Source organism: Pseudorasbora parva, chromosome 14 (assembly GCF_024679245.1).
Source record: "Pseudorasbora parva isolate DD20220531a chromosome 14, ASM2467924v1, whole genome shotgun sequence".
In the NCBI taxonomy this organism is placed as follows: domain Eukaryota; kingdom Metazoa; phylum Chordata; class Actinopteri; order Cypriniformes; family Gobionidae; genus Pseudorasbora; species Pseudorasbora parva.
In genome coordinates, this window is record NC_090185.1 from 21,358,111 (window position 1) to 21,385,179 (window position 27,069).

Genomic DNA, 27,069 nt, shown 5'->3' on the forward strand with positions numbered 1-27,069 from the left:
TTTTATAGGCACCAGGCCCAGAAAACGAGGCTCTCGAATCAATGACGTATTAGAAGGGTGAAACGCTGCCTCTATGTGTACGCTGCTTCTGTAGCCCCGCCCACCGACTTGTGGAGCTAAACGAGCAATAAACACGCCGAAGATAGCAAAATAATCATTTGTAAACAAGTCTCAGGTCAATGTTGGATTTGCAGACATATTTAGATTAAAACACAATGCTGTGCTTTCTATATTGAATACGACAGGAATGGTGCAACACACTTACGTGAGTAAAACATGTTTTTTCTATGTGATAGTATTGCATTGTTATAGATCGTATTGATTATGTGTACGTGTCTTACAGAACATACCTAGCACGCTTCCACAGGCTGGAGAATCCCTTATTTGTTGATTCATTGCAATTCGGGATCAGAACAGATCAGATCGGACATGTAATGTTATGGGCCAGGGGGCTCACAAAGCCCATCGTTCCAGGGCTGTGTGTTTTCCAGACGGGCTACCAAAACGTTAGCACGTCGGCAGGCTGGTGAATCTTAAATGGTGAAATAACATTACTTTCTTGATCTACGCTGTTAACTCTCTTGACTTGATATTTGAAGAGCACGTGGTTTGCGCTTATCCACCGATCGGTCGAGCCAAGTAAAAAATAAATAAATAGAGCCAATAAATAAATAAATCGCAGGTGGATGAGAGATAAATCATTGTTTGTTAGTTTGATAAATACATTTTGAGAGCCCTGTCAGAGAATTATTCCGGTTGCCGCTTTCAAAACATTCCCTTCTGTGAACTGACAAGGCAGCTGAAGCTCATTAAATATGTAAATCTTATCAAATTCTAGCCTTGGGCGTTTACTTCAAAGTCTCCAGGGCGGCACGCCCATCAAAACCCAATGTTCAGGAGAGAGCCTCAAAACCACTGTAGAAAATAGCCTATTGCTTATTAGTTATGTTTTTGAATGTAAAAACCGCACGAACATCATTACTTGACCTCAGACAACAGTATAAAAAAACAAAAAGCCAGTTCATGACACCTTTTAAAAATAGTAATGTTTTTGAACGGTACTGTGCTCTTGATTAATTCATAAAGAAAAAAAGCAGTGTTGCCACGTCCAAATATGCTCTGGTAACCTTCATGGTAAACGGCCTTCATGTCCTTGTTTTTCCCCTGTATAAACGTAAACTGATGAAGTAAGGTACACAAATGGGTGTGCTGTGCTCTGTACTATCAGCGAGAATTCATCCGGATCATGTATATGGAGAAATTGCAGTGAAGGCGCCTGCATTATTCATAGTATGCATGTTGAAGAGAAAAAGGAAGGTAACATTAATCAGAAGAGTAAGTTAACTTCAGCCACTGATGGATGGATAGACAGACATACTGATATGATTCACCTTATTCATAAGATCTGTCAGGCTTTATTCTGCCCACCTTTTAACAAACTCTCAGACGCAGTGTAAACAGGTGAGGGGAGTTGGAAACCTGTCCTTCCCCCTCTCGCATTAGTTGACTAATGATGCCTTTAATTAGCCCTGACACACGCTGTTAATGGAATGGACCTTATTACAACTCAGCCTGTCAGAGCCATTTCCGCAGTCACCGTCTGATGTTGCCACGGCGTGAATTCCACCGATCTGTTCACTCGAGTTGATGAGAAGGACAACTGATTAATATTCTGCTCATTTAGCCGGTTTATGACAGGCTTGTGCAGCAAAACCTCATTTCCCATAATTCTACACGGCAAGACTCTCGTTCTGGAGTCAGTTTGGTACAGAGTAGATGCTTTTTGATGCTCTTAGATGCTCTTGGCTCTGGTCCAGAGTTTCAGCCCTGTTTTGCATGTCAGAGTCTGTTCATGTTCTCCATCATGTGACTGGAACGCTGTCTGCATTTGACTTGTTAATTCGATTTGCGTCCCGCTTTGAAGAGTGTGCTGTGCTGAGTAAGACACTTTCCTGCGCTGCTTAATCTATCTCAGCTCTGTAAACACTTCACACAAGGTTATTTCTTTACTCAAGGAATCTTATTCGAGTGTTCTTGAAAAAATTGCACATTATTCTGCATTGTCCTCAGTCAAGCTCAACCTTGTGTTCACGTTTTTATTTGAGCTCAAAGGAACATGGATGGAGATCAAAGACTGTAGAGGAAATTACCATCACATGGTTGTTTCATAATTGAGCTTTTCCAGTGCAGGCTGCATGTATGATAGTAGCTCATCTGTACTGTCACCTGCGCACTTATCTTTTCCAATCACACGTGTGCTCCCTATTTGCTGTTGTATCTCAATGTTAAAAATAACAATAAAAAATAAATAAAATTCTAGAATTTGACTTGGGTTATTCCGAAAATTAACTGTATAAAATTGCATGTGGTTGTTGTTGTGGTGGTTGTAGTTGTTGTGGTGGTGGTTGTTGTTGTGGTCATTGGTGTGGTGGTGGTGGTTGTTTTTGTTGTGGTGGTGGTGGTTGTTGTTGTTGTTGTGGTCGTTGTTGTGGTGGTGGTGGTTGTTGTTTTTGTTGTGGTGGTTGTTGTTTTTGTTATGGTGGTGTTGGTGGTGGTTGTTGTTCTGGTGGTGGCTGTTGTTTTTGTTGGGGTTGTTGTTGTTGTGGAGGTGGTGGTTGTTGTTGTTGCTGTTGTTGTTGTGGTGGTGGTGGTTGTTGTTTTTGTTGTGGTTGTTGTTTTTGTTGTGGGGGTGGTTGTTGTTGTTGTTGTGGTGGTGGTGGGGGTTGTTGTTGTTTTTGCTGTTGTTGTTGTGGTGGTGGTGGGGGTTGTTGTTGTTTTTGCTGTTGTTGTTGTGGTGGTGGTGGTTGTTGTTTTTGTTGTGGTTGTTGTTTTTGTTGTGGAGGTGGTGGGGGTTGTTGTTGTTGTTGCTGTTGTTGTTGTTGTGGTGGTTGGGGTTGTTGTTGCTGTTGTGGTGGTGGTTGTTGTTGTTGTTGTGGTGGTGGGGTTGTTGTTGTTTTTGCTGTTGTTGTTGTGGTGGTGGTGGTTGTTGTTTTTGTTGTGGTTGTTGTTTTTGTTGTGGAGGTGGTGGGGGTTGTTGTTGTTGTTGTTGTTGCTGTTGTTGTTGTTGTGGTGGTGGGGTTGTTGTTGTTTTTGCTGTTGTTGTTGTGGTGGTGGTGGTTGTTGTTTTTGTTGTGGTTGTTGTTTTTGTTGTGGAGGTGGTGGGGGTTGTTGTTGTTGTTGTTGTTGCTGTTGTTGTTGTTGTGGTGGTTGGGGTTGTTGTTGCTGTTGTGGTGGTGGTTGTTGTTGTTGTTGTGGTGGTGGGGTTGTTGTTGTTATTGTTGTTGTGGTGGTGGTTGTTGTTGTTGTTGTGGTGGTGGTGGTGGTGTTGCTATTGTTGTTGTTGTGGTGGTTGTTGTGGAGGTGGTGGTAGATGTTTTTGTTGCTGTTGTTGTTGTGGTGGTTGTTGTGGAGGTGGTGGTAGATGTTGTTGTTGCTGTTGTTGTTGTGGTGGTGGTGGTGGTTGTTGTTGTTGCTATTGTTGTTGTTGTGGTTGTGGTGGTTGTTGTGGAGGTGGTGGTAGTTGTTGTTGTTGCTGTTGTGGTGGTGGTGGTGGTTGTTGTTGTTGTTGTGGTGGTTGTTGCTGTTGTTGTGATAGATAGATAGATAGATAGATAGATAGATAGATAGATAGATAGATAGATAGATAGATAGATAGATAGATAGATAGATAGATAGATAGATAGATAGATAGATAGATAGATAGATAGATAGATAGATAGATAGATAGATAGATAGATAGATTTTTACTTAACATTAGTTAACATGAACTAAACATAAACATTACTTATACAGCTTTAATTATTATTAGGTAATGTTAATTTCTACTTTTAAAAAAATCAAAAAAGGTTTCGGTTAATATTTGTTAATTGAACTAGCATGAACAACAGTGAACAGCTGGCTTTTTATTAACTAACATCAAAAAAGATATATTTTTCATAGTTCATTTTAATTAAAAAAATGCCTGATTGTAACTCTTGATTCGACCCACAGGACTCCGCCCAGGAAGCCGTCATCACCAGAGACATCCATCGCACCTTCCCTGCTCACGACTACTTCAAAGACTCTGGCGGCGATGGACAGGATTCTCTATACAAGATCTGCAAGGTGAGGTGAAAGCTGCGCTTCCTCCAGGCATGACTCACTCCTGCCGTCTGCTAACAAGCATCACGACACCCTGCAACATCTCTTTCCACTGACCTTTTGTTTTGCTGTAACGGCCTTGATAGATATCCAACCATGTGCTGTACTCACCTCCATGGATTCTGCTATCTGTTGCAAATGCATGTCCCTGAGATGGGTGAAACTTGTCCAAATTACTAGTTCACACATCATGGATCTGTTATTATATTTAGAAGTGAAGTTGTGGTAAGAACTAATGCAGTTATCTAACAAGCAATTATCCGGTTACGCAAACATAAACAGTATATCTATAAAGCAACTATTATTTTTTATCTATTATTATTTATCTATAATCTAACTATATCTATATGATTAAACAGACTGTACTGGTATTAGTGGTATTAGTATAAGTTACAGACAAGTTTGCTTAACAATCATAATTCATAAATAAACTGTATTGCGTGCCATAATGAGTGTTGAGTGAAGAAGAAAAGGGGGTGCAGTGGTCCTGTTCTCTGTTAAATCTCTTCTGTGGGGAGTCTTAAAAGGTTCTCCATCAGCTGATTGGCACCGACAGATTAAAAGGCTCCTAAATAGTGTAAAAGACCTTCAATCCAGCTAATCCTGGAGACAAAACCACTCAGCTCGCAGCAGCGCATGTTGCCAAGAACGTTTATGAGTGTTTCCAGTTGTTTACATATGATGGAGCAAAATTATAACGACAGCATGAAGCAGCATTCACAACACAAGGAACTTTAAATGGAATTATTTATTTATTCAAATTTAAATATTTTGCGCTATTTAATGTATGTCAGAATTAGATTTTACACATTTGAGTATTTTTTGTACACATTATTTTCAATATAAAATATTTTTTCTGTAAATAACTTTTACAGTTTATATTTATATTGATATATTTTTTTTAGAAATTTAGAAATAGCATTGCATTTTGATGAACCAAAAAATTAAAACAAGCCTTTATTCCTTTATATTAGTTCCAAAGCTTTGTTTCTGTGCACAGTATCTAAACAGATGTTTTTTTCCACAGGCTTACTCTGTGTATGATGAGGAGATTGGTTATTGCCAAGGTCAATCATTTTTGGCCGCCGTATTACTTTTACATGTAAGTATTTAGCCACAATTTACCACAAATTGTCTATCTAGTTAAGGTTTGTTAAGTTTAGTTTAGTTTAGTTGGTTTTTGTTTTTGGTTTAGTTTGGTTTGGTCTTTGTGTTTGGTTGTTTTGTTTTTAGTTTAGTGTAGTTTTGGCTTTTGTTTTGTTTTTGTTTTTAGTTTAGTTTAGTTTAGTTTTGGCTTTTGTTTTGTTTTGTTTTTAGTTTAGTTTAGTTTAGTTTTGGCTTTTGTTTTGTTTTTCTTTTAGTTTTTTGTGGGTTTTTTTTGGTTAGTTTAGTTTGTTTTTTGGTTTGTTTTGGTTTAGTTAAGTTATGTTTGCTATTAGGCTTGCTTTGGGTTTGGTTTTGTTTTTTGTTTAGTTTGGTTTTTGAGTTCGGTTTGTTTTGTTTTGGTTAGGTTTTTGGTTAGGTGTTTTTGGTTTGATGTTTTTTTCTTTGGTGTGATTTTGTTGTTGGGTTTGGTTTGTATTTGGCTTTGGTTGGGTTTGGTTTTGAAATTGTTTTTGTTTAGATTTTTTGTTTTGTTTTATTAGTTATTTAATTTAGTTTTAATTGAATGTATTTTTATTCATTTGATTTATTATTAAATATTTTGGTTATGTATTTATATTTGTGTTTAGTTTTTTTTTTTTTTTTTTTTTTGAGACACTAACCCGAAAAATGCTTTGCAAAATTACATGAACATAAGCGGTCACATTTAAAAAATATGTCAGAATTTATACTCCAACAGAAGTCTGTTACTTTCACTTACTGGGCATTACGAAAAAATTTACCTGAAAGGAAGTTATCTTTAACTCAACTATTTTGATGACACTAACAATAGTTTAAATAGGAAGGGTTTCCTCGTTGTGCCTTATCTTTGACTATTTGAGGAGCTACTGTAATTGTAGGCAGAGAGCAGCAGGAAGCAAGGACATTGATGAAATGGTTAATTCCATATTTAATTAAAGCGAGGACTGAAAAAGATGCTGTTTTTTGTTTCTCTGTGACAACGGCCCGTATGGGGCTTGATATTATAGTGCGTTTGGGGATTTCTATAATATAGTGTAAGCGTCTTTCTCGTGGCCTTGCCCGGGAAGCTCAGGAGCTGTCAGGAATATTAATGACAGAGCCCGTCTACCTGCAGGAGCCCATTGAGCTCGGGACACACACGCTGTCTGTGTGATTTAATACCCAGCTCTCTGTCTGTCCCTCTCTCCGTCTCACAAACACAAACAATCTCTGATTTCATCACTGTAGACTGCCATAGAGAAGTAGACAGACAAACGTTGCAGCTGACGCATTTAAACATCATGAGTTGGTTGTGTTTATCGCTCCCTATTCATGCACAAATCATTAGCATCTGAAATAATCTAAAGTGTTGTCACTTTTTCTCCTTAGATGCCCGAGGAGCAAGCTTTCTGCGTGCTGGTGAAGATCATGTACAACTATGGTCTCCGGGAGCTCTACAAAAACAACTTTGAAGATCTTCACTGCAAGTTCTACCAGCTCGAGCGCCTGCTGCAGGTTTGGTCTTGCTTTGAGTGTTAGTTGAGAGATTGCTTGGCACACAACCTCATTCACCTCTTGTGAGTGTAAGTGGTGGCCCTCTTGTAAGCTATTAGACCCAATGCGCTGGAAAATGGGTTTTAATTTTGTGCTAAAATGCAATTAGGCCTGAAGTACCCTCTTTCGGCGCTAAACCCAACCTGGTTAGTATCGACTAGCTCTGCTACTGCAGGAGTGATAGCATCGTTCACGTTAAACGTACCATACGACACTCTCTGGAAGAATCCCTTCCTCTGTTGTCATTTACTTTGCATGTGTTAACCCAACGCTCCTGCCTCTCTGATCTAACAATGCAATTTACCCCAGAAAAATATTCAGTCTTCCTGATCCGGAAGATCCTATCCTGCTCCTATCTCTCTTTTTGAGATGCTAATTTAAGATGTGCCTTTGTAGATGTCGGTTACCTCTTTGATTTATTCTCTGCTTGGGCTTTTTTGAGGCAAGCATCACTGTTGCTGTTGCTCATACCTAGGGTTATTGATCTGAACAAACGCCTAAATTGTTATGTGCTTTGTCCTGCCTCAAATTGTGTAGCTTATTGAAAAGAGGTGATTTTAATTATGTTTTGTTATTTTTATTTTGGTTTGGGGGGTATTTTTTTTTGTGTGTGTTCAGGTCTTCATAATCACATAGTTTGGCAAATTACCTTTTAGAAGAGATTAAAAAGTTTTTTTGTGTGTGCAAATTTCAAACAATAGATTTGATTAACAGTGATTCAGTGTATCTTAGGAAAGTGCTCCCATAGTGTTGGGTTTTCCCACTTTTGTTGCTTCAAAATCCCCTTAAGGAAATCAATAAACCTTTTCTGTATTAATACTTCTGATAACCTCAGAAGTCGTCACTTGTTATGGTTTAAAGGACAACTCCGATGAAAAATGAACCTAGGGGTAATTAACACATGGTTACCGAGTAGATCGTTCTCTGGGATGCGTTTTCATGAAAATCAAATGTAAAGAGTTTCATCTCTAAAAACAGATTAGCTTATAATGCTAGTGTATGGGGCATTGAATAAGTCAAATTAAATCGCTACTTAATACCACTAACAAGGCTAAAATAGCCTCACACTAACACGGTAGAATAATGAGGGTCCCTACATGCAAACTGAAGCATTGAGAACTTGGTACGTGTACAAACAGTTTAATAAGAAGATACCATAGACAGTAAAAGAAATGGACAGAGCGATCCCATTGACTTCAACGGCGGAAAATGAAGTCAATCAGAGGCCCCCACTTCCTGATGGCTGAGCAAACTGCGCAGGCTCAGACTGAGCTTGAGGACGTAGATGTGACGTAAGCAACCTGTCTGACAGTTGTAGGTCTTCTAATAGTTGTGGAAAGAGAAATCGGAATCACGTTGTTTAAATATTTTCTCCCGTTGCTTTTGGCTCACTATGGGCTTCTCCCCATTCTTCTCCCTTGACTTTATCAGACTTTATGTTTCCACGTCCCCCCGACTGCCTCATAGACAGTAAAAGATTTTGAGCGTCTCCTCCTGTCTATATGGTAATTTCTCAACTGTGCGACAGAGTCGCGTTGGTTATGACGCAATCATTAGCCTATTTTTACAAAAACAGCTTCTACGGGGCAATAGTGTAAGATACAAGGTAACGGAGCCTTTTATGCATTGTCGTGTTTCTTTAGAAATAAACAATGGACAAATGGAGTCTTTAAACGCATCAGATGTAAAGTTATTCACTGTCAAAGTGACTCAAAAATTAATGGGAGTCAATGGGATGCTAACAGCAGGTGATGGCTTTGTTAGCAATGGCTATGGGTGGAACGCTTTCCGAGTGCTAGATTACCCCCTTGGAAGATACTTTATAAAGACAGTACATTACGTGTATACAGACAGTGGCCATCTTGGTAAAAAGTCTCAACTAGTCGAGCCACGAATACTTTGTTAAGTGAGCTGATCGATACAAATTAAGTTTGTGAAATCTAATTACATGGGAATGCATGAATAATATGTTTATTAAAATACACGGTTGACTTAACTACAAGGGAAAAGGTGACCCATATGAAATTCCAAGTCACAGTTCATCACTTAGCACAGTGTTCGTGGCTCGATTGGTCGAGACTGTTTTCCAAGATGGCTACTGTCTGTATACTCGTAACGTACTGTCTTTATAAAGTATCTTCTTATTAAACTGTTTGTACACTTACCAAGTTCTCAATGCTTCGGTTTGCATGTAGGGACCCTCATTATTCTACCGTGTTAGTGTGAGGCTATTTTAGCCTTGTTAGTGGTATTAAGTAGCGATTTAATTTGACTTATTCGATGCCCCATACACTAGCGTTATAAGCTAATCTGTTTTTAGAGATAAAACTCTTTACATTCTATTTTCATGAAAACGCATCCCAGTGAACGAAATGCCCCTAGGTAAATTTTTCGCCTAAGTTGTCCTTTAATAACAAAAAAAAAACATTCTTAGAAACACTGTAGCACAAATTCAAAGAGTTCAGTGCACACATAGGTCTTTGATTTAGGTGCTGTGTGTGTACAGCGCTTTATTACTGCACTCTATCTATCTATCTATCTATCTATCTATCTATCTATCTATCTATCTATCTATCTATCTATCTATCTATCTATCTATCTATCTATCTATCTATCTATCTATCTGCCTGTCTGCCTGTCTGCCTGTCTGCCTGTCTGTCTGTCTGTCTGTCTGTCTGTCTGTCTGTCTGTCTGTCTGTCTGTCTGTCTGTCTGTCTGCATATCTATATCTTTCTGTCATTTTATCTATCTGTCTATTTTCTATCATTTTGTTCTATCTGTCTATCTATCTACATATCTAGATGTCTGTCTGTCTATTGTTGTATGTTTATCATTCTATAATATTTTCTTTATTCTATCTATGTATTTTTTTCTTTTTGTTTTGACACACTTCCAAGCTCCACCCTCTTTGCCTCCAAAAATAATTACATGTAATAATTTGTCATCTTAATAAAAACAGAAGTTATAATGCTTGTTTATATCCCTTACATTAAGCGCTCCGTTTCTCTCCTTCCTCTTTCCAGGAGCAGTTGCCGGACCTTTGGTCTCACTTCCAGGATCTGAACCTGGAGGCCCATATGTACGCGTCCCAGTGGTTCCTAACACTGTTTACCGCCAAGTTCCCTCTCTGCATGGTCTTCCATATCACCGACCTGCTCCTGTGCGAGGTGATAAATCTTTCTTCAATCACAACATTACAACTGTGTCCTAACCAAGTCATTTAACCAATAAGATGTCACTGTAGGTGAGACTAACTCACCCAACATTACGATTCATCAACATTTAAATGAGGATACGTTTTTTTAATATTTTGTTTGTCCTTTGCTTGTCACATTCATAATTAGAGCAAAAGGGTAACATTTGGATACTGGCACAGGATATAGGTGCATACGTTTCATGAGTTTGTTTCTAGATATACTGTGTATTCATTGTTATTTTATGTTTTCATAGTGCATTAATTATAATGTATGCATCCTAAATGTAAAAAAAGTAATGGAGTTATCAAATCCAGGAAGTATGTTCAGATTTAAAATACTGGCTTCTATGTAAGTAATTATTATAACAGTTACTTGTATTCTAAATGATAAAATGTAATAGTATATGTAGAAGTTTACAATAATACTAGAGTAATGAATGCTGTTAAAGTGTTACCCTTGGTTAGTTAATGATATCTAATACTAAACCTAAAGCTAAACTGTTAGCAGATTGAATCATATTTATTTCTGGGCTTTTAAGTGTCTTTTTCTGTCTAAATAAATAGTGTAGTTGTGTTAGGTTTTGAATAGCACATGGAACTGATGGAAAGTTCAGTAGTTTCGAAACTTCTTGAACTCTCTTAGATTTCCCAAAGCAAGCATCTTTGACTTCTTAGAAATGGGCTTTGTGTCTTTCCAAAAGTAACGCTTTGACCTTTCTGCTCCTCTGAGAGTTTTTCCTTTCATTTTTTTCCCCCATTGCTTTTCTCCCCTTTTCCTTTTTATTCAGCGTCTGTGGTAGCCCGAGGCAAGACAATTAAAAGTTTCCTCAGCCTGTCTCAGTCAATGAATCGCATGATGAGAATCTGTTAGATGCTTGCGAGACACCTCTCTCTCTCTTTTCTTATCCATCTATCAGTTCATCTCTAATTCATTTAGTGGTCTGCCTTCTTTTGGGGCTGTGCATCTACTTTTGACTAATTCATTATAATCGTAGTCTTTATTATTCATGCCATATTTCCCTAATCATATTTACATTTCAATTTATTTGTATTCCGGTTTGTCCCAGTATACTGATCGCAAAAAAGTATTTGCTGATCATCTAATGCTATTGTGTACAAAACCGGAAAGCTTTTTCTCGCTTTGGCAAGCTTTAATCTGATTGGCTACCTTTAAATATCTCCCGGGACCAAGGGCTCACAGGATTTGTTATCAGTCCGTTGGGAAACGAAGTCAGGTTGTGACAGCGAGTACTATTGAGGATTAAGTAACATTTGGACTTGACAAAATTTGTAAGGTTACTTGCATAGAAATTTTTGAAAGATACCTTTTTAAAGTAGTAGTTCATATTTAAATAGTCTTTTTGCAGTTTAATATTCACAGACACTATATATCACCAGATGTGTTCACAGGTACCGAAACTTGGCACCAATTGATTTCATGTGAATCGGTACTAGGCAGTAATTACTTTGCGACTTACTTTCTTGGACTCTCATTTTATTTATTCACTATTTGTTCAATAAGACAAGGTTAAAATGAATGAATGAATTAGGTTAGCAGTGGTAATTCACTGTAAAGTAAAACATTTTGTGAATGATAATCTCAAACCTGTTTCCCATCATTACCCAAACTTCTTTCAAAAGTCTTTCAAGAAACTTCTAAAAACAACAAATCTTTGTTTTCTGCTTCTACAGAAAAAAAACGAAAGAAAAAAATACACTGCTGAAAGAAATTAATACTTTTATTCTTTAAGGATGCGCTATATTTATCAAAAGTAACAGTAAAGACATTTTTAATGTTAAAAAATAAATGTATAATGTTTTTAAAAAAAAGTTGTTGTTTTTTTTAATTAAATTTTTTTAATTAAATTTTTTTACTTTCTATTTAAATAATTCTGGGGGGGAAAAAGGTTTTCACGGTTTACATAAAAATATTAAGCAGAACAACTGTTTTCAACATTGATAGTAATAATAAATGCATCTTGAGCATCAAATCGGCATATTAGAATGGTTGCTGAAGGATCATGTGGCTTTGAAGACTGGAGTAATGATGCTTAAATTTTAGCTTTGACATTTCAGGAATATATTACATTTTCAAAATATATTAAAATCGAAACCAGTCATGACGGGACACGCTTCCACCGCCTGGCTAAACCGTTCCTTTACATGCCGACCAGCTCCCTCTGGTACAGATATGGTATCGTTTTTTTCTCTGAGGCTAATATGGCCTCTTATGGAATGTAATACAAATGCATCAGTCATTGCCTTGGTAACGCAACGTTTTACTGACGATATGAGATGTAAGTAGCAGCCGTGTTATGGCGAATGATCTGATATTCTTTTAATTGTATTATTAATTTGTGTTTACATCGCTCAAATAGCCGCTTAGCCAGCTACAGAGAAACTGGAAACAACAGACAAATGACCAATCATGAGTGGCGACGTCACTACACGCATTCTACCAGCTTGGTTCACCAACCAATCTGAGAATTCAGGCCCAAAAACTTACGTAATCATGCCGTACTAGGCTCAAGTGGAAACATAACCGTTCCTTACCTTTCACTTAAAATATTTTTTGCACGAAATATAAATAAATAAATATATGCTCAAAAACAATCATTTTCATCCTGAAATAAATGATCCATTGAATTTATAATATAATGTAATATAAATTGGGATAGGATTACAGGTAGGAAATTTAGGCTACAGAAATTGAATAACGTTATCAAACAGTCTGCACTGTATAAATTAGGAATTAAATATATATTAATCCTTATTAAAGCTGCAAAAGTTCTTTAGTCAAGGGCAGTGAGTAATTTTCTCTTTTCCCTTTGTTCTGTGATTAACATTAATGACTGACAGCATTAGTGTCTGCTGTCACTTTAGGACCCGGAGCTGCCGAACATGACGCGGATCTGTCACACACATCCCGTTTAAGACGTTATTAACTCATTTTAGACTGCTCTTAAGATATAATAAATGATTACAATATTAAAGAACTTTATTATTTAGAATTATGTGTGGAGTGAACGAGCATCTTTAAACTGTATCCAATGTAGACCGCATCAGTGATTATAATGGCTTCTGTTTACTTCTGACACAACGTTCACATCCAGTATAGGCAAATGTCAGCCATTAAGCGACTGAACGGCAGTGGGCGGGGCCTTTAGTGCAATGTGTAACTATTCGTCGATTCTTGCTCTGATGGCGGTTATATTAAAACACATTTGCCTGTGTGCTGTCACAGATGCCACAAGATCAAAATAAGCTCTTTTTGGAGCTTGACGAAATAAATTATTTGTTTAAAATGAGGAGGATGTTTAATGCTGTGAAACTTGCAGATGTGTTAATGGCAGAAAGACCTCTTGTATGTCAAATGATCAAGGCAAATTTGATTTCTTATGTCATGAGCCCTTTGAGACTTCTTTCAGTAGCATTAAAAATCTTACTTGCCCCAAACTAAAACAATAAATAAATAAAAATACAAACAAAAAGTATTCTCAATAGTTATTGAAATTACTGCAGTTGTGTAACTTGCACAGTGGCTCTTCAAGTTGATGATTATATCAATATATTTCATTAAATATATACGTTTTTTGTTTTGTTTTGTTTTGTTTTTAAAATTTTGCTTACTTGACATACTATTCCACTAGTGCCATATGGGACGATTTGCTCAGGTTGTTGTTTTGCATCATTTCCTGTAAATGTTAATACTGATAGTTATGCTAGTATCAATTATAACAAGCAATTGTAGTATATCAACTTGGTTTTTAACCAAAGTTAAAAACCTTTTGTAAAACCAAAGTGTATGTACAAGCCGGAGAGGAAAGTCATATCCCTCCCTCAACAGACACACAATTATCCCCCCTGCAATTTCCATTTAGCCCCCTAGCGCCATCTAGAGCCTGTCGGGAAGATATACTTTCTACCGCCTGTTATTAATAAAGAACACAGGATATTTTTAGCTCTGTGTTGCCATGTGAACGGGTCGTCTAAGCGATGCTCGAGACGGGTGTTTCCATGCGGAGCTGACTTCAGCATTGCTTCTCCACTCGCTACTGCGATGCCACCTGCTCCCCTCTGACACACACACACACACACATATAGCACCTCCGCCTCGACTCCCGCCCGTCCTTCACTGTGCCTGCGCACATCAACCTGCCTGTCAGTCCACCTGAGCGTGTGCGAGCGAGATTGTTTGCCTCTTCCTTCAGCTCCTGTCACTCCCACACATTTGAGCTCTTTGTATGATTCGAGCTATTTTAGGAAATGCAAATGCATTCGACATCGCACTTCTCATTGCTAGTGGAGCGCAAAGACAGCATTGCAGAACCATTCCGAACCATTTATTCCAAATTGTATCGTCTTTATTACAATAAAACGCCGTTGTATGTGGCCCGTTTTGTAGTTCCAGGCAGTTTGATGGTCAAATAAATTCTTCCATGTGTTTGTTTTTGTGTATAATTTTTTTTTCAATGTCTTTGCAGGGGTTGAACATCATCTTCAATGTGGCTCTGGCTCTTCTGAAGGTACTGCACCTCACTACACTTACATTTCATCCTTTTAAATAGTTTGGAAAAGTCTTTAAATCTTAAAAAAAAAAAAAAAAAAGAAATTATGCAAATGTATCTAGTTATCCTTTGGTTTAAAATATTTAATTGGTTAGAAATTGGTCTTTATAAGTGCAATCTTTAAAATTATTTTTGTTATATTTTTTAAGACTTGTTCTAATTATGAACAACTGGAAAGCTTATATTAATTAATAAAATCCATAAAAAGTTATGCTAGTTTAATATTTAAACTATTAGCTACAAATTGTTCTTTTTAGTTATCTTAGTTTTCAATATTTATTGGCTTTTTATCATTTTATTCATTTCTATACAGCTTTAAAAAGACAATCCAGTTTTATTTGTTATTTTAGTACTTTAACTTATTTCAGTTAGTTGCCAAGGCAACATTTCTAATATTAATTTAACAAATTGTTCTTTTTAGTTATCTTAGTTTTCAATATTTATTGGCTTTTTATCATTTTATTCATTTCTATACAGCTTTAAAAAGACAATCCAGTTTTATTTGTTATTTTAGTACTTTAACTTATTTCAGTTAGTTGCCAAGGCAACATTTCTAATATTAATTTAACAAATTGTTCTTTTTAGTTATCTTAGTTTTCAATATTTATTGGCTTTTTATCATTTTATTCATTTCTATACAGCTTTAAAAAGACAATCCAGTTTTATTTGTTATTTTAGTACTTTAACTTATTTCAGTTAGTTGCCAAGGCAACATTTCTAATATTAATTTAACAATAACAACACTGTTTGTGAGTGCAGTATTTTTTATCCTAATCATAAAGAGCCATGGAAATTCAGTGGTTAAAATCTGGGAAACCTGGTAGAATATTTGATGCTTTCAGTTTAATATACAGCAGCTCTGCAGGCCAAAAAAACATATTGAGTGTGTCTCCCTCTGCCGGTCAGAAGAAATATTGCCTTCATTTTTTTTTTTTTTTTACCTTAATGGTTTGCATGTAGCTGTTTACAAACCAATCCATTAGTTTAAAGTACATACCATGACTAAAATGATCAAGTAGTGTCTTTCTGCTGTCAGGTTTTGCTATGAGACACTTCATATATTGTATTATAATATTATTGTGTCTGGGTCCATTTATTAAATGATATGCATATACAGAGCTGGGTATATTACTTACAAATTGTTGTTGGTTACTGATTCTAAATTACATGACAAAAATTGTAGTTAGTAACGTAATTAATTGCATGACACATTTAAGGTACGGTAATATAATCTGAACACTTTTAGATTACTTTTGGCCAAACTCATTATTCACGTTGATTTGAATAGGATAATCTTAAACCATATTGATATAAAAATACAAAGAGAAAGAACATACCACTGCTGCATTGCATGTCATTTTGTGAGTTTGTACATTTGAAGTGTTTTTTAAACATTTTTACAAATAAATAAGAAGAATCAATGAGTTATGAATAATCTACTGCCAATGTGAGAATAACATGTAATCATTATTTAAACAATAAATAAGTAACTCTAGTCAGATTACTGAGTATTTGAAAAACAAAATACCAGTATAATCTAATAACATAAAATGGAGTCTGTGTATATGTATATTAACACTGAACAAATTCACATAATTGCATGCAATGCTGGGATATTTATTTTCTTTATCTTTTTCTATTATATTAATATGGTTTAAGATAATCCTATTCATATAAACGTGATTAAACAAGTTAGGTCAAAAGTAATCTTAAAGTAATCAAGAAGAAGTCAGATTATTTTACCTTAAATGTAACCTAAAATGTACCTAAAATGTGTCACAAATGTACATTTATGTACCTGTCACGCTTAATTTTCCTGGTTAAATAAACATTACGTAAAAAAGAGAGACCAAACACAATTCTAGTTTGTTCAATTCAAAGTAATGTTATATTTATTAAAGCCAAGTATAAATTTCATCAAGTAAGTGTTTTACACAATTTTACATTTGTTCCAAAATAATAAATAAAGACAATTTTAACAGTATATATTATTTGTGAACTAATGTTCTTTTAATTGTCATTTTATTTTCAGTAGTCGTAAAGGTTGTACACGCTGGTAACAGACACAAAGATGTACCTTTAATTTCCCCAAGGTGTTTGCTCACTAAAATCCATACAGTCGTCATGTTTTCAGGCCATTTCTAGTTTGATTTTGGTGTGACATAAAGCGGTGCTATCTAAGTGGTTGAGTTGTTTCGAGTTGCTTACTTACCTTTTAATTAGTCTTCCCATTAATGCCATTGTATTCATTCAGGCCTATTCCAGACCGTGCACGAAAACAAGAGGCGGAATATGTTGCACAAACCAATCATAATCAATTATAACCCATCATATGCAATCATAGTGCGATGGATCCATTGCTACCTCTCACATGACTTTTCCGCATTCATTTCAATAACCACCCATAAAACTCAGCGTATGCTTTAGGTGTCTATTTTAAGTCAATGGGGACAGAGGAGGCACGCCTCCCTCTGTAACTTCACTGGCGGGTGTGTCTGTTGGACAGTACGCTTTAAAAAAACTAGTGGCTTCTACACATTTTAATGTCATCTTTGTAATATCTGCATGTTATTTTTGCAATACGCCCTTGATATATATACATACAATACAATTTTAATATAATTTGAATTCAAATGTATCACTTTTCGTGCAGTCTTTTCTAACTGCAAATGGCATTTTCTTTTCATAAGACGCATTACTCGTTAACACGACATAATGGCGAATTGGATCCGAACCGCATGGCTGCTGTTGGAGTGATCTATGCGTGCATTTGGGTTTGTTGTTTTGCCATTATTGATCATTACTGTCATTGATGGATGACATCTTATGCAGCTGTGGGTCATTAGCCCAATAATGCTACTATGGCTCTATTGATACAGCACTATTTGTGGTGCGTTAGGACTATAGTATGGTTGCGGACAAGTGCTTTTCAGCAATTTATAAGCAAAGCTGAAAATTGAACACATTTGGTGGAAAAAAACACGGTGTGTTATGCTTTTTGCATCCACTTATAAACTACAATATTTTCATAGTCTCTTACAGTGGGTGTGAATAAAGTGCATATTAAACTTCCACTGTGATTTAAAGGGCGGTGTGTCATTATCGGTTGGCCAATACTGTCTGCTGCGAAGCTTTCCAATGGTGTTCTCAGCACTAATACATTAGCTTCATCCACAAAGCCACACCTTTGTGTAAGCTGCAATGACAGAATGACAAATGGAGCTATTGCAAGAGCGGGCTGTGCTGCCCTGAATGTGTCTGAGCCTACCTATAGAGGAGACGAGGATATATCCGCCGATTTAATGTTGAGAAATAGACTCCACTTCCCTGTTCTGTAATTACAGCAGATACGAAAACCAGAATAATATTCTCAGGCTTCTTTTAGGGCTCTTTAAACTCCAGGTGTTCATTAAAGAGGAGATTTGTAAATAAACCTCAAATCTTGTGGTACTAGATTTACATAAGGCTAATAATATAATTTGTCATGTTGAAGACAAGTAATGTCTTTTGTGTAATTGGTCATGACAAATGTTCTCTCATCATTGTTTATATGATAGCAAAATATAAATGATCACCCAGTTCTAATACACACTACCAGTCAATGTTCATGTTTTCATGAAAGGGTGTACATGGTCTGCAACAATGCTTAGGTCGGTGGTACGTGTCAAAGTAACATCCACATGGATGGCAGGACCCAAGGTTTCCCAGCAAAACATTGTGCAAAGCATCACACTGCCTCTGCCGGCTTGCCTTCTTCACATAGTGCATCCTGGTGCCATGTGTTCCCCAGATAAGCGACGCACACACACCCGGACATCCACGTGATGTAAAAGAAAACGTGATTCATCAGACCTGGCTACCTTCTTCCATTGCTCCGAGGTCCAGTTCTGATGCTCACTGTTGTTGCGTTCTGCGGTGGACAGGGGTCAGCATGGGCACCCTGACTGGTCTGTGACTTTGCAGCCCCATATGCAACAAACTGTGATGCACTGTGTATTCTGACACCTTTCCATCAGAACCAGCATTAACTTCTTGATCAATTTGAGCTACAGTAGCTTGTCTGTTTGATCGGACAACATGGGCCAGCCTTAGTTCCCCACTTGCATCAGTGAGGCTTGGCCGCCCATGACCCTGTCGCCGGTTCACCACTGATCCTTCCTTGGGCCACTTTTGATAGATACTGACCACTGCAGACTGGGAACGCCCCACAAGAGCTTCAGTTTTGGAGATGCTCTGACCCAGTCGTCTAGCCATCACAATTTGGCCCTTGTCAAAATCATTTAAATCATTACACTTGCCCATTTTTCCTGCTTCTGACACATCAACTTTGAGTTGTTATATATATAATTGTAATTATTTCCTTGAAACATTCTTGACAGATTTTGTTAATGTGTGTGTATTGTCATTTCCTCACTGATTCAATTATGAAATATAGGTGCTTAAATATTGTCAGTATGTTGTCATTTTCCCGCTATGTTTAAAAAAAACAGTGAAGATGGGTGGACAGAAGCAGAGCGTTGTATGATGTGAATGTGCGTGCAAGGAAGCAAGAGATGTGCATTAATAGAGAAAGAGCATGAGGGGAGCTAGAGGGGGTTGCACTGCCTCGCTCCTATTGGCTAACCATTACGACATTCTCCCCGAAGGCTCCTACCCCCCCCCCCCCCTCCCTCTCTCTCTCTGTCCCTCCTGCTCCACCCCCCCCCCCCCACCTCACAGTCTGTTTCTCCACATGTCCTCCTGCCTGTCCGCCTCTTCCCTTAGCAAGCATACAGCAGCAATTAGCATTTAGCATGATTTGCATTGGATCCTCGACGATGTCCACTGTCTATTCGTCCACGGTCTCCCATTCCCTTGCAACGCCCCTCCTATCTTCCTCTCCTCCTCCCTTTCCACCACTCCGCTGCCTTTTCTAGCATCGACAGCATCTCTGTGCGCGCGTCTCTCCCTCCCCGTTTTCCTCTCATGCGCTTGTTGACTTTCCATACCGACGATCTGACTGGCTCGATCAGGAAAGCAAAGCAGACAAGCCACTGTAGCTGGAGTAACGAAGGCCTGGAGACGAGAAGACGACAACCACCCTGTATCGCATCTTGCCACCTTCATCTTACTGTTGGGGATTTTGGATGGACCTTTCGGCCACTTCTTGACCACGACAGGATGGCAGAAGAGGTGTTGTCCGTTTACGAGAATGAGGATTCCGCTTGACTCCGCTTTTCTCACTCTCTCGATGCACCTTGACAGAGAGCAGAATCTACCTGACAACATCTCTGATGCACTTAACTTAGTCTTGTTTCCGCCTCATAGTGCTTTGCTAGATCCAGGACTGAGATCCTTTGAAGACGAGGAAAACACGGAAGACGTGACTCCATGCGACTCTCCTCCTGCCTGTTGCCAGGCAACAAATTGCAAATTTGGGAATTTGGGAGGAGCCGACCAATGATAAACCAGGATCGTAGCTTTATTTCCTTATGTCTCTTGAAGCATGTAAAACCACTTTTGGTTTGGTTTGGTTCTGCTGTATTTTGAACTAGGCGTGGTCTCCAATAGTGTTTACATTAAACATCCAAAATGAATCGGTATAAGTGCTTATCCCTCCTCCGGTTTTTGACAACACATGCTCACGCTCATCGAATCATGATCGAATGACACCATCGCACTTGCCAAGACTGCTCTAGTGCTACCAAAACAACCGGCTGGACTAAACTTTTCCAAGATTGGGCTCCGTCTCTGGACGTCAACGTGGCTGACTCCAAGTCAGCCCCAGCGCCTCTGTGGGAGGACGATGCTGGGGATTCTGGAGGAGCCCAAGAGGCTCTGTCACCTCTGACCCCAGAGAGAGATTTGCCTTCACCGCCTCTATGGGCTCAAATACCACCCGCCGTGCGGAGGCTGGAGGAAGGGGGTGCTGGAGAAGACAAGGCTGGGCCAGTCAATGATTCTACTGATAGAGTCATGGGGTTGCTAGGCATGGGTCACCGCCTGTTTGTGCCCCGACTGCTGGCGGTGAGGGGCAACTGCTGCAAATAGAGCCCATCTTCATCTTTGTTTATGTCTTGTGTATGATATGTGATTCTAACCAGGCTGCTTGTGTAACATTTGTATGTGTTTATGTAGGAAAGGGCTTATGTTTTTTTTTTTTTTTTTTTATCCTGTTGATTGCAATTGTTTCACAATGTCTTTGATGTAATTATATCAGCAACATATTTTATTAATAATGCATTGCCTTAAGTTTACTTGCCGTATACAAACATTTTTTATGTTTTTATTAATTATTCAATTTAAGCTTTTATTTAATGATTTAGTGCTTTAAGTTTGTCTTATTATTTGATGTTTATTTTAAAGCGCTTTTATTTATCATTTTATAATGTGTGTGTGTGTGTGTGTGTGTGTGTGTGTGTGTGTGTCTTTATTTATTTATTTAAAATAACAACATTTGATCACACTTTAGAAAAGGTTACAATTCTCACTATTAATTCTTACCTATTAACAATGACTATTTCCTCATTAAACTCCTAATTATTGCTTATTAATAGTTAATAAGGTAGTTAAGTTTAGGTATTGGGTAGGATTAAGGCATGTAGACTATATGGTCATGTGCAGAATAAGGCATTAATATGTGCTTTATATAAACAACCATATTAAAAGTAATAATAAACAGCCAATATCCTAGTGATATGCACGCTTATAAGAAACTAGTTAATAGTTTGAATTTGACCCTAAACTAAAGTGTCCAACATTCTATTATTTTTTATGTGCATTTATTTATTTATTATACATTCACTTTTCGTTTTATTTTTTATACTTTTCCATTAGCAAAGTAGATTTATGGTTCGGCCAAATATCGCTTATTGGCCATATAATACAAATAATTATTAGTTATTGCTATTGGACAGGCTTTTAATATTGCAATCTCCCAAGGCATGATGTTGTAAATGTGCAAGTCCCCTTACTCTTTTTGTTATTGGATAGGTGGACTTATTTAATAGCTGCAAATAGGGTTTTAATATCAGATGTGGCAAATTCTGACACAGAGGGTTTTTTGAATTGTATGCTTGTCAGGTTCCCTTCACAAAAGGCCAAGGCGAGCACTATGCGGAAAGTAATCACCAGGCTAAGTTCCTTTTCAGGCTGTTTATCAGGTTGATTTCCTGAAATGACCCTAAACCAGTTCTGTTTTTCTGTGTGCATGCAGACCTCCAAGGAAGACCTGCTTCAGGCCGACTTTGAGGGTGCGCTGAAATTTTTCCGGGTCCAGCTCCCGAAACGCTACAGGGCGGCAGAGAACGCTCGGCGCCTTATGGAGCAAGCCTGCAATATCAAGGTAAAAAACTATTCAAAACACAGAAACAAAGTGCATTTATTCATTTATTTTTATTTTTACTATCATTTTAGTGCCAGTATTTGCTGTTTTCTATTGATCTGAACAAACCTACAACCATAAATGTTATATTTAACCATTTATACTTGTTTATGCTTTAAGCATAATTTATATTTCAAATTGTGTGGTTTATAGGGAAGAGATGCACTGGTTATTATCTAAACAATTAGATTTATACCTGATGTATGATGAAATGGGTGAAAACTTGTATTGAAGGCGTTAAGTATGCAATCTCAGGTCGCTTTTGCATTGTTTGAGAAATTTGAAGCGCTATATCACAAAGCTAGCATGCAGTTATTCAGAGAATGTAGAGACCTTGTCTGTGTTTCAAGGCTCCTTTGTGGCATTAGGACTCAAGGATAAACACAATCCTCTGCATCAAACCCATTCCACAAGACTTCTATATGCTGTAACCCACTTTCTGCTGGAGTTAGTGCCTTTTCCATAGATTACATTTTTATTTGGGGCAGGGGTGTGTTGTTGAGTGTGCGTTTTCAGGAAGGAAGGAGGAGTAGAGATTGAAATGATACTGAGTTCATCCCCTCCCATGTATTTCTCTCTCTCCTCTCTCTAAATGCACTAACAGCAGGATTTCCTGTGCCCCCAGTCGCTCACTGCTGTGCTTCAGTAAAGCATTAATTGTATAATGCAGTGTGTAACTGGATGTCTGTTTGTACACTGCAATTAATTCCAGCCTCCTTGAGAATGTTTTGTCCAAACAGGCTTCCTAAAGGGATATTTTCTTGGATGAGGCTACTGAATACTGAGTGAATCTCAGAAAATCGGTTTTAAAAAAGAGTGTGTGCTATTGTGTGTGTGTGTGTGTGTGTGTGTGTGTGTGTGTATACGGTGTGTATCATTTTTTTGTCATATATCATGTATGTAGTGTGCTTATTTTTTATGTAAACAAAAACAGGCTTTCTTTTTAATTTTCTGTATAATTCTATATATTGTTTAGAAATATTTTAGAAAAATAAAAAGGTGTTGTTAGTGAAATTATTATTTAAATAACTAATTAAATTTAATATTAATCAATTATATTGTAATGTTACCGTTTAGTATTTGTACTTCTTTTGATTTTTGCCAATTTAACCCGTCATTTTCTGTAATACTTAAAAAACAAAAAACAAAAAACAAAAAAAAACATTATACTTAAAAACATTTTTTTAATGAGAATTTTGAATATTTAAAAAAAATATATATATACAATCTGGACACATTCCAGTAGTTAAAATTGACGCAAAATATACTTCCGTCATAATAGTCACAATGCATAAAAAAACACTCTGGTCCTAAAAATAGACTTACTTTTTTATGCAACATATAACTTTGACATGAGATTGACTCATACGGTATACTTCCAAACTGTACTTTTTATTTATTTAGTAAAACTATCTCATGCTCTGTGTTTGGTTGACTATTCTCTGAGATTGGACAGAGAACCATGTGTTTGGCAGAATATAGGACACAGCGTTAGAGAAATTAGAAACCAGAGATGCGGATGCAGTCTGTGGGAAACCAGCACCTGAGTAAGGTGATGTAACAGGTGCATTCATCAGCATACAAATCATTCAGCGAAGAGAGACCAGCTTCGTTTTACACCAGAGTCTGTAGGATCACTATCTTTTGTTTTTCCCTTGTATGGCACTTTTTTTAAACTCCTTACAGTCCACACCCACTTACATGCACCCTTGAGCCACGTCTCTTCCACTCCCTAAGGATGGGTTTACACCTGCAACATTTACACCATGCACTTTGTTTGGACTGCTTTGTCTGCAGTGTGCTCAAGTCTGTTGTTTTTGTTCCCTCCGAGAGAAGACCATAAGCACAAGCCGTTTGATCCCTCTTATTTTTTAACTGGATTTTCTTGTCATCTTGCCAAGTGGCGTTTTGCCCACGTAAACTGGTTGTGCACCGTCATTGCTCCCAGCGCCTGCGGACCACGCCTCATTGACGCCCGTTTGTGCGAATGTGTACTTAGTCCCACTTTCCTCTTTATCTTCTGCAAACAAAAGTGAAAGGCACGCAGGAGAGCAGATCAATGAGGTGTTTCATCCAAAATCAGCGCTGGAGTGGGCGAATCAACGACTGCCGTTCCACTTCAAAACTGTTATTTTTATACTCGCCGTCCCCTTTTTAAACTGATCTTGCTGGTTTCTAGAAGATTCTGCCACTGGGATGTCATCTGGATGTTTTTTTGATACGGCTGGGAGGGAGGAGATTATGTGGCAAGGACAGGAAGCCTTGTTGCCGTATCTCCATATCAGACCTGGACGCCAGACGCTTCACACACACACACACACACATCATGAGGCTGTGCACAGATTGCTTCTGCCACCCGTGATCCCGACCATTTCCAATCACGTGCAAGAAGAGGAAATGCAAAGCGGTCGTTTCTATTTGAAGTGGTGTGAATTTAAAGAGGATCAAGTCGCCGGGTAATACGCTTACACAGTGATGGAATTCACAGGCACCTGCTTGCGTCGAAAGCACAAGCTGTACGAACTTCCCCCTCTGCGGATTACGAGCCAAATTCCAAATTTCACATCCTCTTGATATTGAAAGGGGAGCTAATCGAAAGGAGACATGCTTTGAAAATGGAAAGAGATTAGAGGAATCAGCCTTGGCGAACTCCAGCACATTCCGTCTTGCGTCTTTGGCTTGTAGATGTTTGCGTTTGGATAACTTATTAAACCAGGAACTGAACGGCTTCAGGAAAAACAAGGTCCCGGACAGTTAGATGAGAGGATAAAGTGAGAACTCGCAGGGGAGTTAGAAGACCCCGTTGTGGTTTGTCTGACAAACCCAAATTTCCCCTGCCTCTCAACCTTTTCCGCTTGCCTCGCTCTTCATATTTCCAGTGGTAACCACCGCTACCCATGAGACCGTGGCGGTAAGAGTCATCCCTGCACAACTTGCAATTTAGAGTCCGCGGACACACACACAAAGTTTCATCACTTTGAAGGAACTGAGCTTTGCATTTGAAGACAAAACCAGGTGTTTGTGAGTGCGTGTTCCTCTATGGTTCATCCCCCCCTGCATTTATTTCCCGCCTCAAGGGGCCGGCTTTCACCCGCAAAAAACTTGTTGACTGGTCCCGGTCTTGGCAGTCTTGTCAGCTTTCTCCTCCTCCTTCCTCCCTCCCTCCCTCCCTCCTTCGTTTCTCAAAGCTCACCTGTCTCGCTCAGTGCTCCTCGCAGAAACTTTGCCAAAATGATGCAGGAAGTGTCTATAACGGTGGCTTACGACGCTCATGTTATCAATCAGATCAATGAAGAGGATTTCTTCGCCAGTCTGGTGGCCAACTCCAAACCTAAACCGGTGGTAAGTCTCACTCAAATGGCTGTTTTTATCTTTAAACTGATTTGACAGCATCTAGTCTTGTCATACAAGCATTTTTCTGGTAGAGCTTGTTTGTTTGATACTGTCCGGCTTCACGCTTTGGGAGAAATGTCTTGTAATGAAATTACAAGGCTGTACAATTTATCCCATTATGTCCTTATTGCAAGGAATGTGGGTTGGTAGGAAGATGAACATGGCTGTGTTCAGGAGCAAGCAAATGTCTGTTGACCTAATGCAGTTTTGCATGTTATGTCTATTTTTCCCCTTCAAATAGATGTTTTGAATAGTCAGTTGAGAGCCTAGTGACCTGAATATTCAAACATTGTTTGGGCAAATGCACAGGTTTAACCAATTCCAATAAACCTTTGCAGTTCTTACTTTGTTTGTAACAAGAACTTAGTGTAAAACAATTGCTGTGGCAGTTTTTAGTACATGTACAGTAAAATCTGGCGGGATATATTTTGGTTTCTGTATATCCACATACGTAGGAAACAACATGTGCTGTTAACGTCAACTTGAATGGAAAGTAGAGTTCAGCTACTCATTCCTACCTGTGTAGGTGTTTTGTGTATGTATAAACTCGTCATTTACACCAACCTCGTTTGTTGAGGTGAAATCTCCCTGACAAACTTTCCATATGTTTATGGCTTTGAATGGTAAAACGAATGTTTTTACTGAGAAATTGACTTCCATGTTGGTTGTGCCATTTCAACATGTCATTCTGTGGTCTGTGGCTGTACATAGCACATCCGGACTGTGTGCGCTTATAACATCTCTTCATCTAATGATGCCTGGTCTATTATCTGCACCGCTGACTGTCAGATTAATATACGCTGCTGCGTGTTCCTTTTTATTCCTCTCTTTCTCTAAGGCAAGCATCACTAAGCCTAACCATAAGCATGGCGCACATCTTGTGTATTTCATTTTTGATCAAATAGAGAGAAAACAAAAGATATCATAGAGACTTGAAGATGCGCTCTTTAGACTTGGACTTCTAGCAACAACCCAAAGCTCCCTAAAATACATCCAAAACACTATAGTAATGGCCTTTTCCCCTCTTTTCTTTTGATATTACAAATCAATTGTTTGCTTATCCTCCTAGTTCACTGTGTTCTGAAGAGTTTGTATCATGTTCACATTCCTCCGAACAGCACAACGGACACTTTGTGCTGGAGTAGAAAGGCAAGGATGGCTGTTTGAAACCTTTTTTTTTTTTTTTTTGCAGAAGGAGAAGTTAGCTTACCCAAGCGCAAGCTTTGTCATCGTTACAACTGCTTTTGCAAAAACACAAAAAAGCCTTGAGTGCTGTTTTGTCTTCATTGATAACACAAGTGGTGCAACAGTTTCTCACTCTGGCCACCCTCATCCTGAGGTCAGAGATCAAGCACACTGTATGGTGCCGTGGGTAACGGTCAACAATGAGCTGCTGTTCAGAAGAAGTGATGCAGGTAGAGATAAGAGAGAGGCTCCTTTTGTGCTTTTTTGGACCTGAATAAAGCAGAAACAATGTCTTTCCTCTGTTGATGTGCTAAACATTTTGCAAGCATGTTGTGTGTGTTTGTTTGCCTTCAAAACGCTGTTGTGGTGGCAGTGCACATTTCTTTGTGTGTGAGCGGTTTCAAACTCAAATGAAGTCAATTATGAAAGGCTTTGTGAAGACTGATCCCAGACCTGCTGAATGAAGACTGTAATAAACAAAGTTCCCCGCAGTAAAGCAGCGAGTAAACCCGGATGAAGAGATCCCCTCAGGACTGGCTTCACTGAAGCGCGCTCCACCCTCGGAG

At 38.2% G+C, this 27,069-nt stretch overlaps 1 protein-coding gene across 5 annotated transcripts in view; it reads left to right on the plus strand.

Annotated features, from left to right (window-relative positions):
* The window catches only part of rabgap1l (RAB GTPase activating protein 1-like), a 99,751-nt gene that overhangs the window by 61,973 nt on the left and 10,709 nt on the right, over nucleotides 1-27,069 (plus strand). For 2 of the 5 annotated variants that reach the window (XM_067415858.1, XM_067415855.1), the window contains 6 exons: nucleotides 3,991-4,104; nucleotides 5,168-5,242; nucleotides 6,634-6,759; nucleotides 9,822-9,965; nucleotides 14,479-14,520; nucleotides 21,758-21,886. In XM_067415858.1, coding sequence (XP_067271959.1) covers nucleotides 3,991-4,104; nucleotides 5,168-5,242; nucleotides 6,634-6,759; nucleotides 9,822-9,965; nucleotides 14,479-14,520; nucleotides 21,758-21,886 — 630 coding nt within the window. Of the gene's footprint in view, nucleotides 1-3,990; nucleotides 4,105-5,167; nucleotides 5,243-6,633; nucleotides 6,760-9,821; nucleotides 9,966-14,478; nucleotides 14,521-20,384; nucleotides 20,569-21,757; nucleotides 21,887-23,261; nucleotides 25,268-27,069 lie in introns of those variants that run through there. The other 3 variants (XM_067415853.1, XM_067415857.1, XM_067415852.1) reach the window with 3 other exon arrangements.